Source organism: Bombina bombina, chromosome 4 (assembly GCF_027579735.1).
Source record: "Bombina bombina isolate aBomBom1 chromosome 4, aBomBom1.pri, whole genome shotgun sequence".
NCBI lineage: Eukaryota > Metazoa > Chordata > Amphibia > Anura > Bombinatoridae > Bombina > Bombina bombina.
In genome coordinates this window covers 425,589,515-425,609,146 of record NC_069502.1, presented here as the reverse complement: position 1 = coordinate 425,609,146, position 19,632 = coordinate 425,589,515, and the positions used below count along the sequence as shown (strand labels likewise).

Sequence of the window (19,632 nt, the reverse complement as noted above, 5' to 3'; positions counted from 1 at the left end):
CAATAAATTAATTCAATAAAATACCTACAATTATCTACAATTAAACCTAACACTACACTATCAATAAATTAATTAAATACAATATTTACAAATAAATACAATTAAATAAACTAAGTTACAAAAAATAAAAAAATATTTACAAACATTAGAAAAATATTACAACAATTTTAAACTAATTACACCTACTCTAAGCCCCCTAATAAAATAACAAAGCCCCCCAAAATAAAAAAATGCCCTACCCTATTCTAAATTAAAAAAGTTCAAAGCTCTTTTACCTTACCAGCCCTTAAAAGGACCTTTTGTGGGGCATGCCCCAAAGAATTCAGCTCTTTTGCCTGTAAAAAAACCCATACAATACCCCCCCCAACATTACAACCCACCACCCACATACCCCTAATCTAACCCAAACCCCCTTTAAATAAACCTAACACTAAGCCCCTGAAGATCTTCCTACCTTATCTTCACCTCGCCGGGTATTACCGATCGTCCTGGCCCCGAAATCTTCATCCAACCCAAGCGGGGGCTGGCAATCCATAATCCTGCAGCTGAAGAGGTCCAGAAGAGGCTCCAAAGTCTTCATCCTATCCGGGAAGAAGAGGCGATCCAGACCGGCAACCATCTTGATCCAAGCGGTATCTTCTATCTTCATCCGATGAGGAACGGCTCCATCGTGAAGACCTCCAGCGCGGATCAATCTTCTTCCTCCGACGTCCAACTGAAGAATGACGGTTCCTTTAAGGGACGTCATCCAAGATGGCGTCCCTCTAATTCCGATTGGCTGATAGGATTCTATCAGCCAATCGGAATTAAGGTAGGAAAATTCTGATTGGCTGATGGAATCAGCCAATCAGAATCAAGTTCAATCCGATTAGCCAATCAGATTGAGCTTGCATTCTATTGGCTGATCGGAACATATGTACACAAAATATAAAAAAAACACAATTTTCAAAACAAAATGGCTTCTTCAGCCAAATTCAGTATTTAGTGTGACCTCCCTTGGCACTAAGCACATCTTGAACTCTTTTGGGGAGACTGTACAGCAAAATTACCACTTTCATGAATACCAAGGGAATGCCTAACATTACAAACTCCCCTAACCCATATACACACACACACACACACACTCTCCAGAGCAAACATATATTCATGTACACACACATATTCATGTACACGCACACTCTCCAGAGCATACACATATTCAAGTACACACACACACTCTCCAGAGCATACACATATACACACACACATTCTCCAGAGCATACACATATTCATGTACACACACACACACACTCTACAGAGCATACACATATTCATGTACACACACACACTCTACAGAGCATACACATATTCATGTACACACACACACTCTCCAGAGCATACACATATTCATGTACACACACACACTCTCCAGAGAATACACATATTCATGTACACACACACACTCTCCAGAGCATACATATATACACACACACACACACTCTCCAGAGAATACACATATTCATGTACACACACACACACTCTCCAGAGCATACACATATTCATGTACACACACACACTCTCCAGAGCATACACATATACATGTACACACACACACTCTCAGAGAATACACATATACATGTACACACACACACTCTCAGAGCATACACATATACATGTACACACACACACTCTCAGAGCATACACATATACATGTACACACACACACTCTCAGAGCATACACATATACATGTACACACACACACTCTCCAGAGCATACACATATACATGTACACACACACACTCTCCAGAGCATACACATGTACACACACACACACTCTCCAGAGCATACACATATACATGTACACACACACACTCTCCAGAGCATACACATATACATACACACACTCTCCAGAGCATACACATATACATGTACACACACACACTCTCCAGAGCATACACATATACATGTACACACACACACTCTCCAGAGCATACACATATACATGTACAAACACACACTCTCCAGAGCATACACATATACATGTACACACACACACTCTCCAGAGCATACACATATACATGTACACACACACTCTCCAGAGCATACACATATACATGTACACACACACACTCTCCAGAGCATACACATATACATGTACACACACACACACTCTCCAGAGCATACACATATACATGTACACACACACACTCTCCAGAGCATACACATATACATGTACACACACACTCTCCAGAGAATACACATATACATGTACACACATACACACTCTCCAGAGAATACACATATACATGTACACACATACACACTCTCCAGAGCATACACATGTACACACAAACACACACTCTCCAGAGCATACACATGTACACACAAACACACGCTCTCCAGAGCATACACATGTACACACACTCTCCAGAGCATACACATGTACAGTACACATAAACACACACATTCCCTCTTACACAGACATACTTTACAGCTTACATAATAATATAACCACACTTGACATAACAAATAGCACACGTTAAATAAACAACAACTAAATGGCATCTCACAGAATTCATTTAGATGGGGTGTTTTTTTTATTTCCAATGAAAGTGGAAAAGGCTCTAGCAATCTGTACTGGGGCCAATATTAAAAATACAAAGTATGTGTGCACTGTGATTATGGTGTGAGGTTAGCTGAGTAAAAAGATTTAGGGCAGCCAACAGGGGCAAAGCAAGTTAAAGACTGAAGAGGAAACATGGAGGTTCAGACAAATATAAGTTTACTGACTGGAACAGCAAAACTACTATGGGAACGTGTAAAATCTGAGACAGAGAGAAAAAAAAATCTATAAAAATAAACCTTACCTTAATGTGTGAAGTATCAGCATGACATTATACAATCAGCCACAGCAGCACATGTGACTTATCTGCTAGTAACAAGTTCCCTCTCACCCTGCACTAGACAATGCTGCATGTGGGAGGGGTGGGTGTGCACTCTTATTCTTCCCATTGCCACCTTTCTACAAAGCACTGTTCCCCTAACAAACTTCGGTTAGTTGATCTGAGGGCCACAGCAGAAAGAGCAGGGCTAAGGGGACAAGCAGACTGGATGCTGTCTGTCCAAGGCTGCAAAGATACAGTGTGAGAGGAGTCACACTGCCTCAAGACTGAAGAGAGCAGTGTCTGCAGCTGCACAGATGTTCAAATCATCATGTGCCTGCCGCTCCAGCTTTCTGCTGTATGCGCCTACAGTCATCCCAACCCTGAACAATCCCCACCACCAGAGTAGATACCTAGTAACAGTGATAACCCCAGCAGGATCTTTTTCGGATGCAGTGGGATTGACTGGATGCTGAGTTAGGGCTTAGCATTCAGTGCACACATAAAACAGCACATGCACTAGCTTTGCATGTCACATGACACTGGCACGGTCTAGCACAGTTTATCACAAATAAATATAAGCAGAAAACTTTTGACTGTGACGGTATTAGGACTGACTGTGTGTGCCCCCCATATCAGCAGTCTGGCATGAACCAAAATTTTTTTTATTTTTTTTGTTGGACTCTTGGGCCCCACATCAAAGACTGGGTCCTGGGCAGCAGCCCCTTATGTCCTTTGTTAAAGATGGCCCTGGCAGTGTGCTTGGGATCGTTAGCATGCTGAAAAATTGCAAAATAAAACCACTCCCAAGCAGGCGCTTTTCAGAAAGTATGGTATGATGAATTAAAACCTGTCTGTACTTTTCAGCTTTAATGGTCTCATCAATTAGGACAATATCGCACATACCACTGGAAGAAACGCAGCCCAAAACCAGGACAGACCCTCCACCATGTTTCACTGAAGGCTGCAAGCACTCATTCATCCATCTCTCTGCAACTCTTCTTCTCACATAGTCAAAAATTGGACCCAAAAATGTCAAACTTGTTTTGTCACTCCATATTACTCTTTTCCACTGATCTTCATTCCAATCTTTGTGAGCATCAGCATATCTTAGCCTTTTCACCCTGTTCCCATTGCGAAAAAGTGGTTTCTTGGCTGCTACCCTTTCACAAAGACCTTTCCTGCTCAAGCTTCTTAAGAATGTAGAAGGGTAAACTTGGCATCCAAATGAAGCTGCCAGATGCTGACCCAGGTCCTTGCTGGACTTCTTCTGGTCTCTCAAAGAGGAAACTTCGGAGAAACTTCTCATCATATTTTGAAAGTATTCTTGGCCTTCCAATCCTTTTTTTGTCCTTAACCTCCCCTGATTCTTCAAATTTCTTTATAACAGCTTGAATATCACATCTTGAGTATCCAATTTGTTTGCTGATTTCCCGTTGAGCGTGGCCTTGAAGATGCAAATGTATGATTTTATGTCTGTCAAATTCTGTGATATTTGGCATTTTGAATGGAAAGATGTAATTGAAAGTTGGTCTTATTAGCAAGCTACCAATAAATGTATACCACAAGTGTATGTAATGCTCAAGCATGTTCTCCACAAACCTGGTGTCATAGACCTTTTTCACAGCAGTCATTTTGACATGAAATAGAAGAACAAATACAGGTGTTAGCAATGACATTAAAGGGATACTAAACCCACATTTTTTCTTTCATGATTGAGATAGAGCATGCAATTTTAAGAAACTTTATCAATTTTTCTTTGTTGCTATCTTTATTTAAAAAGCAGGAATGTAAATCTTAGCAGCCAGTCCATTTTAGGTTCTGCACCACGGATAGTGCTTGCTTATTGGTGGCTGTCATTTAGCAACAAATAAGCAAGCATAACCCAGGTTCTCAACCAAAAATGGGCCGGCTCCTATGCATCACATTCCTGCTTTTTAAATAAAGATAACAAGAGAACAAAGAAAAATTAATAATTGGAGTAAATTAGAAAGTTGCTTAAAATTGCATGCTCTGAATCATGAAAGAAAAAAAATTGGGTTTAGTGTCCCTTTAATTAGGGGTCCATTCCATTTAGGTTTACGAGAGCCCAAGTGTAAGGGGAGGTCACACTAGGGGTCAATTTATTATAGTGCAAGCGGACATGAAACAATGTAGCATATCACGTCTGCTGCAAATCGATAAATGCCGACATTGCACCAGCAGTTCTTTTGAAGCATTTATCATTGCACCAGCAGTTCTTTAGACCGCTGCTTCATAACTTCTGTTTCCGGCGAGCCTAAAGGAAACACAGGGCATCAAGCTTCGTAGAGAGCTTGATAAATATATATATATATATATATATATATATATATATATATATATATATATATATATATATATTTACAATGAGCTAGTTAATGACAAAAAAAAACAGGTGCCTGTACACTAGTCTACAAATGAACTGGTTAAAGATGCTCAATTGAGCGTAGTCGGGTGGTGTGTGAAGCAGTTATCAGCCGTATTTGGTCAAATGCAGGAAGCCCCAAGGTAAGGGAAAAACTTACGTGGCGTCTTGGCGTTCAGTTCTCTTCTTTTAATCTGCCGTTACTCACAGCACTTCTGGAGTCGAGACGCGCCTTACAATCCCTGACGCGCCTTACAATCCCAGAAGTTACCTCCTTAACTTTGAGGGGTTAGAAGCTTGTTGTGATTTCAAAGCATCTCCTAGTCGTTCCGCACTTCCTCCTATCCACAATCCGTCCGATCAGTTCCGGCCTCCTGCTCCACCATGTGACCGCTCCGTCACCAATGGGAGAAAACTTGATTTATATATATTTACACACACACACATATATATATATATATACACACATACACAGTCATGGTCAAAAATATTGGCACCCCTGCATTTCGGTCAGATAATGCACCACTTCACTCAGAAAATTGTTGCAATTACAAATGTTTAGGCATTCTCATGTTTATTTCTTTTATTTGTATAAGACAAAAAAGTGGTGGAAAAAGCCAAATCTGACAAATTCCACGCAAAACTCCAAAAATGGACTCTACAAAATTATTGGCACCTTCTCAAAATTGTAAGAAATAATTGCATTCTAAGTTTGTGATGCTCCTATAATTTGTAATTAAACTTGCCTGTATCAATTAACAGGTGCTGATAGTATATAAATCACACCGACAACCAGTTAAAATGGTGAAAGATGGACTCAACCTTTCTGTTGTGTGCCTCTGGGTGTCACACTGAGCCTGGAGAAGAGAAAGAACAGCAAATAATTTACTGAGGATTTGAGAACAAAAATTGTGGAAAAGCATGGACAATCTCAAGGTTACAAGTCCATCTCCAGAGATCTTAATGTTCCTGTGTCCACTGTGCGCAACATTGTCAAGAAGTTTACAGCCCATGGCACTGTAACTAATCTCCCTTGATGTGGACGAAAGAGAAAAATTGATCACAGATTGCAACGAAGGATTGTTTGAATGGTGGATAAAGAACCTTGATCAACTTCCAGACAAATTCAAGCTGACCTTAAGGCATAGGGTACAAATGTGTCAGCTCGCACTATACGTTACCATCTGAATGAAAAGGGACGCTATGGTGGGAGACCCAGGAGGACCCTACTGCTGACACAGAATATATATATAAAAAAGCCAGATTGGAGTTTGACAAAACTTACCTGAGGAAGCCAAAATCCTTTTGGGAGAATGTGCTGTGGAAAGACAAAACAAAATGACAGCTTTTTGGTAAAGCCCATCATTATACTGTTTTCTGTAAAAGAAATTAGACTTTTAAAGAAACGAATACAGTCCCTACAGTCAAACATGGTGGAGTTTCACTGATGTTTTGGGGTTGCTTTCCTGCTTCAGGTACTGGATGTCTTGACTGTGTGCATTGCATTATGAAATCTGAAGACTACCAAAGAATTCTGTGGTGCCATGTAGGGACCAGTGCCAGAAAGTTAGGTCTCTGTCAAAGGTCATGGGTCTTACAGCAGGACAATGACCCAAAGCAAACGTCAAAAGTACCCAAAAATGGTTTAAGACATGGTGCTTGAGAGTACTGAATTGGCCGGCAATGAGTCCATGGGCTATATTTAACATAGTGCAAGCGGACATGATACGATGTAGCGTATAATGTCCGCTGCAGATTGATAAATGCCGACAGCATACGCTGTCAGCATTTATCATTGCACAAGCAGTTCTTGTGAACTGCTTGTGCAATGCCGCACCCTGCAGATTTGCGGCAAGCAGGGGGTGTCAATCAATGTGATCGTATTAGATCAGGTTGATTTCTGTCTGTGGCCTCAGAGCAGGCGGACAAGTTATGGAGCAGTGGTCTTTAGACCGCTGCTTCATAACTTCTGCTTCTGGCGAGCCTGAAGGCTCGCCGGAAACAAGGGGCATATCAAGCTCCATACGGAGCTTGATTAATCGGCCCCCATATTTCAATCCAATAGAGCACCACACAGCAGTTGGAAAAAGGAACCCTTCCAATCTGGGAGACCTGGAGCAGTTGGCAAAAGAGTGGTTCAAAATTCCAGTAGAGAGGTGTATGAAACTCATTGATGGTTACAGGATGCAATTGATTTCAGTTATTGTTTCCAAGGGGTGTGCTTCCAAATATTAAATTGAGGGTGCCAATAATTTTGTCCAGTCCATTATTGGAGTTTTGCCTGTAATGTGTAAGATTTTGCTTTTTTCTCCACTTTTTTGTGTCATACTAATAAAAACACAAGAAATAAACATGAAAATACCTAAGCATTTGTAGTTGCAACAATTTTCTGGGCGAAGTGGTGCATTATCTGACAGGAATGCAGGGGTGCCAAAATTTTGGCTATGACTGTATATATATATATATGGAAAACAAAGAATGGAAAATGAGCATTAAAACCCACTATATAGTACCTATACCAGAACGATGCAGCTATCAGACACACACTGGGGACAGAATTGCCCTCAGTGAGAAGTGTACAGAAATTGTCAAAAGAGAAAGAAGGTGGTCTAGCGCAAAGCTTGGTATAAGGAGAGAAATACTAAATGGCAAAGAATGTAATAAATGATTCAAACTACAAATCACCCCAGTAAGTTCTAGATAAATTAATAGATAAGTAGATGTAAAAATAAACCAAAAAATGGATGGCAGGGGGGAAAAATTAAAGATGCTACTAAATAATCAATTATCAAGAAAAATCAATAATGATAATGAAAAATAAAAAGACATAAACAATGAAATAAATGGATGAATACAAATAAATACATGAGTCCAAATGGGTAAAAGGGTAATTGATGTCACCGAAAAGCACACTTGATCAATACAGTTCATACAATTGTTGAAAAAGAAAGGCCAATGCGAATGACAAAAATGTTCCTGGTATTAAATGCAGCAGAATTCAGGATGGTAAAATAAACACACACATTTTTCTAGAGATCCTCCCCTTGTAGTCAGTTCTACTTACAAGAAGTGCCCTCAATCTTATGAGGTAAGTAGGAACCCATTAACGGATAAGTATATCTGCATCTATGGTTGCATCTACAGGGACACCGCCATGCAGGAGGACTGAATCAGGATAAGGGGTTTTCAATCTGGCTGTAGATCCTGTTCTCCGCGTTAGACTTGAATATACAGCTGATGCTTCCCAATAGGGGAAAGAAAAAAAAAAAGAAAAATTCACACTAATAGTGCATTACCATTTATTAAAAAAGGCAATAAAAATACAGTCGGCTTCTTACATCAAGAGACCTCAATCCAATAGGTAAGTACACGGCTTGAAAGGAAACTAAGTCTGCAACTCGCAAGGTGAAAACGGGATGCCCACCACGAACCTTGTGTCTGCGCACACAGAAAAAAAAAAAAAGACTAAAATTATTCAAATAGGATACAAGTCCACAAAGGAACTAAAGTTCTATCTGTCAAAAAGATTTCTTCATACATAAAATGTCAGTTCCATTCAATATTCTTAGACTGGCTGCTTCCTTGAAACACTGGTGCGGGTACATCACAGGACAAATGAACGTATCACAAAAGAAAAGGAAGCGTAAAAAAGTGCTCCTCATAGAGTAATATCTTTAATATGCAGTGATAAAACAATTTGCAAAGTAAAAAAGGTCCCAGAGTATGTATGTATATATATATATGTATATATACATACATAAATTTAAAGAAAAAAGAGAAATACCCTTATTCCGGCACTAACTCATGAACCAAAATATAAATTGCCCCTGGTGAAATATGCAAGTCAATGATAGACACAGAAACCAGTAGTCAGCACAAATTAGAAAGTTAACCATTTATTAGAATAAATCTAATACAGATATAAATGTGTTAACATTCCTTGTTGGTTCATAATCAAATTATAAAAATGATTTAGAAATTATAAAAATAAATTATAAAAAAAATATTTGATTAACTGTATTAGATTTATTCTAATAAATGGTTAACTTTCTAATTTGTGCTGACTACTGGTTTCTGTGTCTATCATTGACTTGCATATTTCACCAGGGGCAATTTATATTTTGGTTCACGAGTTAGTGCCGGAAAAATTGTATTTCTCTTTAAATTATTAATATTATACACTCTATTGCCCCCGCGCACCAGAGTTGCAACAGCTATTTTTTGCTTCTCTGACACTCAGCCATTTCAATTAATTCCCAACTACAGCTGGACAAATTTTTTATATATATCTATATATATATATATATATATATATATATATATATATATATATATATCGGTGGTGTATACAAAATGAACATCATGTTAACGCAGTTTCCTAATATGAATGTACACTTTAAAAAAAATAAAATAAAAAAAAAAGGACTTTGGACAGAGTATGGCATTTATATACTAAACTAAAAAATTATGAAAGCAAAAAAACAGGCTAATTGTGATGTATTTATTATGAGAACATAAAACACCACATGCCAAACATTGCTTTAATAAGAAAAATAAATCCTGTAAATAAAAGCAGCTGCCTTACTTTTGAGTAATTGAATTTGCAAGAAAAAAAACTCAACAGAACTCACAGTCCCGATGAAATATGCTGTCAGGGTACAAGAACCAATCACAACGTCACACTATTAACCCAGGGTTAAATGGTCATACTCACTTGACAGACGCACATAGCACAAAATCATACCCATTGACATCAATATGTAGCATTAGTTTAACTTATATGCCTTTGCAGGAGATAAACACATAGGGCCACATTACAAGTGGCTCGCTAACAGTTTCCGAGTGTTGGATGTAGTGCGCATATTACAAGTTGAAAGTAAACACGATCGCTTCATAATAACACCATCTAATAAAAATTGTTAAAAAAATATTGCACAAAAAAAATTATGAGGGCTTAAAGGTATGAGGTCTCAGGTGTTAAAAATAAAAAAGGCAGACAGAGGACTTTAACATAGTATATACATGAAGATGTATATGTATGTATGTGTGTATGTACAGTGCCCTTCCCCAATATTGGAACCCTTGGTAAATATAAGCAAAGAAGACTGTAATTTTTTTTGTTAAATATATCTGTGGCACAATTATTGGCAACCTATTAGTCAATATGTTGTGCTACCTCCCTTTGCCAAGATAAAAGCTCTGAGTCTTCTCATATAATGCTTCATGAGGTTGGAGAATAAATGGCAAGGGATCTGACACCATTCATCCATACAGAATTTCTCCAGTTCATTCAAATGTCGAGGTAGACACTGGTTGACTCTCCTCTTCAGTTCCCCCCAACAGGTTTTCTATGGGGTTCAAGTCAGATGACTGGGAGACCATGGCAGGACCTTGATTTTGTGGTCAGTTAATTATTCTTGTGTTGATTTTGATGTATGTTTTGGATCCTTGTCCTGCTGGAAAATGCAGCCACGGATATATGAATTCATATCATATGAATTCATAGGGGTGCCAATAATTGTGGCACACATATATTTAACAAAGAATTTTTTTTTGGATAAACCTGTGTTGTGTTTGCAATTGTTTGATATCCATAAGAGCTGAGTATTTTTGTATATTTTTTCAACAAAAGGTTAAACAATAAAAACTATTTTTCACAGCCTTCTTTGCTCATATTTACCAAGGGTGCTAATATTAGTGGAGGGCACAGCATGTAAGTATTATATATATATATATATATATATATAAAAATATAAAATTTATAAAGAAAAAGGCTGCAGCCTTTTCTTCTGTGGTTTTTATTCCAAGCAGACAAACATAGATGATGTTCCGGGCAGAGCCCTTTCTCAAGCTAATATATATATATATATATATATATATATATATATATATATATATATATATATATATATGTGTACAGATGTATTTATATGTGTATTTCTAGACATATACACATATAAACACATAAATTCATATGTACACACACACACACACATATATATAAGTGCATTGGAGCCCTTTGCAGTCAAGTAGATGAAAACATATTAAAAGGATATTTATGCAATATTATTTTTTAATAGTGTTATACTGTGTATTTACTATAAATATTTTGCATTCCTATGTTCTAAACATAGCAGAATATAAGTATTAATATATATATATATATATATATATATATATATATATATATATATATAGTCCAGGGTGTGTGCACTCTCACAAACTCTCAGCAGCTGCCAGGGTGCTATAGAATGATGATTAGAATATTGAAATAAGCACGCACTGGACCTCAGTCAACTGTGACACAAAAATATATCCTTTATTGTGACGTTTCAGGACGCAAACAGTCCCTTCCTGTGTATATATTTATATCTATGGATAAGCATGTATAAATAGGTATAGATATATACTATACCAAATAACCCATCAGTTATATATAGAAATATGAATAAATAGAACATATTCTTTTATGTGAAGAACACTGGAATGTGAAATATTAATATTTTTATGTCGGGTTAGCGCACATGAGAATATGTGATCGGGTTTGCTCGCGAGTAGGATGTTAGTTTTCCCCCCACTTTATTTGCTCCACTGACTTCTATAGGAGTATACGTTAACGCGGTTGTGGTATTCTAACTTCAGTTTTTTGCGCACATCAGGATAGCATGCGTGCGAAAATGTTTTACTTTCAAATGTAATTTGATCACTACCAGACGCGCTAAAAGCTTACTTCTGGTGGAGTTAGAGCGTGAGTGAGAGGGATAAATACAGCTCTACTTGTAATCTGATTCATAAAAGCAAAGGAAACTAATACAAAAATGGCATGCTCTGACAATGTAGGAAACTAGCTGTAATCAGCTGGTCACACAGGCCCACTAGCAGCCACACACGGCATATTGTTTTACTCTTCACTAGCGGTGCATATTCACCAGCAATAAACACATACATATATTCACAATAAATAGAAAAAGCACAACAGACATACTGACATGCACACTAATAACAAACCAAACAACACAGATGCACACCGGTTTAAAATGAGAGACTGAGAGTAACTAAATCACATACTGTCTATTCCACAATATACTTTTTTTTTCCCAACTGATATAAATAACGAGAATTCTCCCTTTCTTCTTTTTAAATATGGCTATTTGCACTCACTTGTTCAACCTGCCCTGACAAATACATTCCCTGTGGTTTAGAAAATTATCACCATTGCCTTAAAAGTAACAGTAATAGCCCAAAAAAAAGAGAGCTAAGGGCAGTGCTCCCTGACCACATCCTAACATCAGTAAAACGGGGTGGGTCAGTGCTTGGTATCTGCTGTATTCCGCATGTTAAGCTGTCATGAATTAACATCCTCCCATTCAATGTTAACATATTAACTCACAACTGGTTTGAACAAGTGAAACTTAAACACAGAACTATATTGAGACAGGATCAAAGATCACCCAATCAACACTGAAAACCCAGATGGCATTCATTTGTAGTAAGGATGACGAGTGCTATAATGAATTCCCTGAAGATGGCACAGAGTTTTAAGTTTCCATATGTTTTTAAAATGTAATAAAGATATTTAAACAAATCTGAACTCTGCTTGGATCCATACTGAAATGTTTGGATTCAAGTAAAGCTTTATGATCTTTGACTGTGTACATGATGGCTGTGAATAGGCAAAGACTAATAGAGGCATATTATAATTTATTTGTAAAGCGCCACCAAATTCTGTAGCACTGGGTACATGATGGCACTGATTCATGGTAAAAGAGTGTACACACTTAGAACAAACTAAACAAATTAATATAAGAGGAGAAGATAGCGGTTAGTACTATATGTAGGTTATCTCTCTTTGACCAAATCAACCAATTACACACCCATTGTAACTATGGGTGTCCATGGAGAGGGAGCAAGGGTGGCATCTACCCCCCATGGATTTTTCTTCCCACCTGGAGTTCAAACTGCAGGGGGGGGGGGGGGGGACAATTGAATGCCTTTTTTTCCTTTCAATTCCCCTGAATGTAGCTGTGTTTTAGAGGAAGTAGCACATTATTCTGGGAGTTACATAGCATTCTGGAATTTATAGTTCACTATTTCCCTCTGAGTATTGTGCCGCTGCAGTTCTGGACTCTAATTCCCACCAAACATTGTACAGTGGTGGGGAGTGAACTTCCTGGAAGGCACCTTTTAAACAGCAGCAAAGAATAAGATACCTCATTAAAGGGACAGTCTACTCCAGAATTGTTATTGTTTAAAAAGATAGATAATCCCTTTATTACCCATTCCTCAGTTTTGCAAAATAAACACTGTTTTATTAATATACTTTTTACCACTGTGATCACCTTGTATTTAAGCCTCTGCAAACTACACCCTTATCTCAGTGTTATTTACAGACTAGCATTTTACCCAATCAGTGCTGACTCATTCGTAACTCCACATGATATGACACACACAAGAACTTAGATAAAAGCAGCCTGCAGGGGCTTAGAAACAGGCAGAGATTTTGAGTTTTAAAGGTTATAAAGTATATTAATATAACAACATTGGTTGTGCAAAGCTTGGAAATGGGTAGTAAACGCATTATTTATCTTTGTAAACAATAAAGCTTTTGGAGTAGACTGTCTCTTTAAAAGCAACGTGCTCTGGGTTAACACTTTCTGTGTGAAGTCCTCCTATTCACATACTGGAATCGTTTGTTAAAAGTTATTCCAATAGCACCCATAGAGGAATGTTTATTTTGCATATTTTATTTAATGTACGGTTAGCGGTTTTAGGCTTTATATGTATAGGCTAACTTATGTTTGTTCTTTTGTGTTTAGTTGTGATTATGTTTCTTTAGCATTATTCAGACAGAAACATTAAAAGGACATTATAGTTAGTGTGTACACACAAGAACAGCAACTAAAAAGGTTATACAATGATACAACTTAAAGTGAATGTAAACGCTTCAAGATTGTAATATAAAATGCTTAATTAAGCATAGTTAAACAATTTTGCAATATACTTTATTATGCCTCCTTTTCCTGTAGTTTAAGTCTGAAAATTGCGAATTTTCTAGTCCTTAAAGGGACAGTATACACCAATTTTCCTATAACTGCATGTAATAGACACTACTATAAAGAATAATATGCACAGATACTAATCTAAAAATCCAGTATAAACAGTTTAAAAATGTAAACATAGAAGCTCCCAGTTTAGCTATGTTAATAAGGTAGTTGGAAAGCCCACTGCAAGTGGGAAATGACAGACACTCCCCCTGCATATGAAAAGACCCTTTAAAAAAACAGGAGCAAGCTGGAGTAGGCATATGTCAGTATTCTCCTAAAACTTTGGGGCTTGGTTAGTAGTCTGAAAATCAGAGCAATGTTATTTAAATATAAGCAAAACTATACATTTGGTTTTTTTTGTTTTTTTTTTAAAAAACTGTATTGGCTATCAAAATAGATAATCTACAAAACATTTATGCAAAGACAAATCTAGTGTATAATGTCCCTTTAAAAAACACATTGCAAGCTTCACAAGCCTAATCTTGCCCCATACCTGTCCCTAACATGCAGTTTAACAAATCTTTTCTGCTGAGGCCAAACAATGGCCAAACACAAGGATAGTGGTAAAACTGTCATCCCTATATACAAGACCACAATTTTAACCATCAGTCAGACACAAAAAGATCTGCTGACTGAGTGGGTCCTTATAGTGCACTAATATGGGTTCATATGATACAAGCCATACACATATTTTGTGCTCCATTAAAAAAAGAAATGCAACAAATATATGTGACCCATATTACATTTACTGCACAACACAGGTCATTCAATCAGAGCTGGCTGCTGAGGCTGTCACAGGGAATCCTGTTCCTTTCCCTTTCTGCTCTGACAAGTGTGAAGTCGGCACAAGCTACTCTCTCTAACCTTATGCTGCTGATCCAGCTCCATGGTACATTACAGTTCCCATATTAAAGGGACATTCCAGTCAAAATTTAAATGCACATAGATTAATTACGTCTTTGAATAGAAACATATTTACAATATACATGTAATGACAAAAATGCTTTTAGTAAAAGTTATCATTGGTTTAGTGTTAGCATTTATCTCTGCATGTGTATGCGAATCATAGAGTGCACCAGCATTTTAAATGCTGCAGCTGCTGAGAGAGGCAGTGGGGTTTGTATCATGTCAGCAATTAACAAATTGAGTCATTACCAGATGATACAAGTACCTTAGTCTTCCTGAGTAAGTGCTGTGTTTAAAATGCTGGTGCACGGTGCATACTTAAATACACTTTTGAAACAGCTATAGCTTTTGTTAGAAGCATTTTTGCTAATACATTTATATTACAAAAATGCTTCTATTAAACAAAACTGAAATGCATTTATGTGGATTCCAATTGTGGCTGGAATATCCCATTAACCCCTTCTGTGCATTGGCCCCTCTCTGATCCTTATGAGCCACCTCTAGCACTGAATGTTGTGAAAACATTACTCCCCTATTTAGTTGTGGAGTTGTATGGAGGACACACTGCTGTTGGGAATTTGAACAGCAATCTTTTTGCAAGCTCACATAGGGGGCTATATGTATTGTACCCCTTTGCAGGGGGTAAAACAAATAGTAATAGAAAGGAATGTGTTTAAAAAATATGCTACTAGTGAACATTTTATTTGACATAAAATAACAGAGTATTAAAAATCTCCTAGAATTTCAGCTCACATTAGAAGCAGCTCCTTCTCAGTTTAAAGCATATTTTACATTCCATTCCATAGTCTCCAGTGGCATTTATAGCACCATGTTCACATTCTCAGCTTAAAATGATAAAAGGTAAGTTATGTCAATTACTTTTAATTTGCTGCTTGCAGTTCAGCATATTTGTGAGCGTGTGCTTTCAATCAAAAAAGTGATACATTGATATTGTGTTCATGGTGGTGAAAATACTTTGTTTTAGCTCAATGTCATCCATCCTGTAACTATAATCCATACATCATGATCTCATCCACTAACCATATAACTTTGATTAATATATATATATATATATATATAGTGGTGAGTTTAATTTTGGAGCTCAAACTCTAGTTTTCTCAGGATGTTAGTGATTACTATAAAGATCTAGCCCGTTAAAAAATAATTAGCAACATGCTTTCTTACTGGAAATTAACAAAAAAATAGGAATTATGGAGAATTATGGAGCCTACTCACCTATAAAATATTTGTAATATTGATAAATTCACTTATCAAGGTCTAACATAACAAAATTGTGCATCAATACTACTCGAGTATCGGATTTTAAAATTGAAAGGAACACATTGTTGGTTTCAATTTATAAACAACTGGAAATAAAATGTATCTATAAATATTAACACATTTTAGCAATTTTGGCAAAATGGATTTATTATTTTATTTATTTTTAATTCACTTCCTCAGAGTTTCCAAGAGTGCTGGACTCATGATCAATACAATTGATCTTTACAGTAAAACTGATTCAGAAGAAGTTAGTTACAATGTAGAGACTTGTGGGTACTACACAAATGAATCAGAATTTAGCTTCTCTGCCAGTCAGACCCAAGCTAGAGCAATGAAAGCAAAGGCAGGTGTTTGCTCTGCTTAGTTTTAAAGGGGTAAGCAATGCCACATCTGATTGACTGTACTGCCCATCACCTTAGGAAAAAAAAATAACTAGAGGATGCATATAAAATAGCACCACTGTGGTGGTAAAATGGTTTTAAATCTGATTTCACAATTATGATTGCTGTACACTATTTGTAACTTCTGTTTAAATGTGCAAAACGTTTTACAATAATTACAAGATTTCATAAGACATGATTCTGGGAGATGGTAAAATAGAACTAATGGATCTAGTGGGAGCAATATTACATATATACTCACTTATTGATATAGTTAATCTCTCATAACTGCACACTAGTAGTCCACATAAAAAATAGTTCAAGTAGAAGGTGTGTGTATATATATATATATATATATATATATATATATATATATATATATATATATATATATCCCAATAGTTATCAAAATGGTGATAATATTCACAAAATGTGCAAATTTAAATGTTTTGTTTTTTTTTTAATTTAAAAAAAAAAAAAAAAAACCTTCACTATAGAGACATGCATTACTGGGCAGAGTAGTTTACTATCCAACTTTCTCTATTCTGGGTTGGGAAGGTGTGCATTGCTATGGCAGTTGTTCTTATGATACCAAAGTAAAATGTGGGCACAATCATGGATCTCTCTTTGGCTTCAATTTAAACAGCTATGACAACCTTTTTCGTTTGGAAATATAACTAGCATATAAAATACATATTTGTAAATTCATAAGCACAGAAGTTACACGTTAAAACTTTGCAGGTCCTCTGTGCATCAAAAATGTATTAAATGTGTAATACATAAAAAACAAAAAACACAATGGAAAAATGTAAATAATCAATTACTGGAAACACCAAACAATCCATACGATAGATATTGTTATCAGCACCCACTCCCATTTGATATCACGAGCCTTACTTTGAAGTACGCCCTCTGCAGGTAGTTGTAAGGGATTCTCCGGTAGAACTCGCTCTTGATATCCTCACTGACTTTGTGTCTGGACACAGGACCCAGGCTGCTCTCTTCACACTCGTTCACACAAGCTGCCCTGGACAGTACGACGTTAGAAAAGCTCAAATCCCATGAATTCTGTGCCAAGTCCATCGAGTGCCTTTGCCTGCAGCCAACCCTGCAGCTGATCTTAGTCTGCCTGAGCTGGGAGTAACTGCTGAGAGCCATCTCCATATAATACACCACTTTCTGGTAGTCATTTCTGTAATATGCCTCTATCCCATTGTCATAGAGTAGGTCATAGGACTCCAGACCCTGCGTGCAGCAGTGCAGAAGGGACAGAAGTAGTGGGACACACAGCTTCTTACACACCATGACTGATCTGGCTCAAACTGCTTCACTGACTGAATCCTTTTAAAAGTGCTCCGTGCTTCTCTTGTTTGCACCATGTGCAGCTCTGACTCACACAGCCGGCTACTCTTAAAGGAACAGGCACACGTTTAGGAGGAGCACACAGTAGCAGTGCAGCTAGTTTCTTTTATGTAACAAAAACTCAGCCAGCTTCTCTCTCAGTGCTATGGCTGTTAAATACACTACTTTTTTTTTTGTCAGCCATTATCTTTATTTCCATATCTTACGTTGATCTTCATCAGTCGTTTTTGCATCACTGTATTGGTTTTTTGGTAATTTAATATTATCTACCTTCCTATACATTATGTAATAAATAGTCAGTATACGAAGGCCTTACATTATCTTGTTATTGATATTGTTATACAGTATTTATATAGTGTTAAAAATATAGCTTCAAACACAGTTTGTTCACAAATGTGCTAAAAATGTCAGCTTTTATATATTTAAAAAAGTATGTACCATTAGACGTTCATTTATTAGAGTGCCAGATGCTTTAGATAAAGCAAACTTTAAACATAAGTAAATTATACCGCAGGAGTTGTAAAATACAGGATCACAGACCTTTAACCCCTTCTGTTCCAGTGGTTACATAGATTTGGCTAATTTTGCTATAATTCTTAAGTGCAGATATACATATGCACAGAAAACTTTATATTTTAAATAATTCCAGTTACATCCATTGTGATTTTTTGTATTAATTATAAGTATTAATCATTTTAAAATAACTTGGACTGTAGAAGTTGCTGAATATAAAATCACAATTACCTGGTTTACAAGACTAAACTATTCTGCAGACTCAATGTAACACCTAGAATATGTTTACTAAAAGTAACAATCTTAAAGGAACATTCCGGTCAAAATTTAAATGCACATAGAAGAATTACATCTTAGAATAGAAACATATTTACAATTTTTACTAGTAAAAGTTATCATTGGTTTAGTGTTAGCATTTTTCTCTGCACGTGCATGTGACACATAGCTAGATATTCTCAGTGCACCCGCAATTTAAATGCTGCAGCTGCACAGAGCACCAGTGGGGCTTATATCATGTCAGCAATTAACAAATTGAGTCTTTGCTAGATGTTACAAGCACCTTAGGCTCTCTGAACCAGTGCTATGTTTAATATGCTGGTGCATGGTGCATACTCAAATACACTTTTGAAACAGCTATAGCCTTTATTAGAAGCATTTTTGCCAATACATGTATATTACAAAAATGCTTCTATTCAAAAGTGAAATGCATCCATGTGGAGTCCATTTTTGGCTGGAAATTCCCTTTAACCAATAATTTCCAAGCATTTTCAGCCATAAAAATAGTCATCCAGGAATCAACTGATAATACAGATGTGATCAATTTTGTCAAAATAGAAGTCCCTCCTGTTGTCAATTCCTGATGTACATAGAAACAGATACAAAACAAGTGTATGTTCTC

At 36.8% G+C, this 19,632-nt stretch overlaps 1 protein-coding gene across 2 annotated transcripts in view; it reads right to left on the bottom strand.

Annotated features, from left to right (window-relative positions):
• P3H2 (prolyl 3-hydroxylase 2) overlaps positions 1-18,257 on the bottom strand; it is a 268,946-nt gene extending 250,689 nt beyond the window's left edge. Inside the window, exon 1 of one of the 2 annotated variants that reach the window (XM_053710243.1) lies at positions 17,757-18,257. In XM_053710243.1, coding sequence (XP_053566218.1) covers positions 17,757-18,164 — 408 coding nt within the window. In that variant the 5' untranslated portion in view covers positions 18,165-18,257. The remainder of the gene's footprint in view (positions 1-17,756) is intronic. The other variant, XM_053710244.1, reaches the window with a different exon arrangement.
• Positions 18,258-19,632: the final 1,375 nt, after the last annotated feature.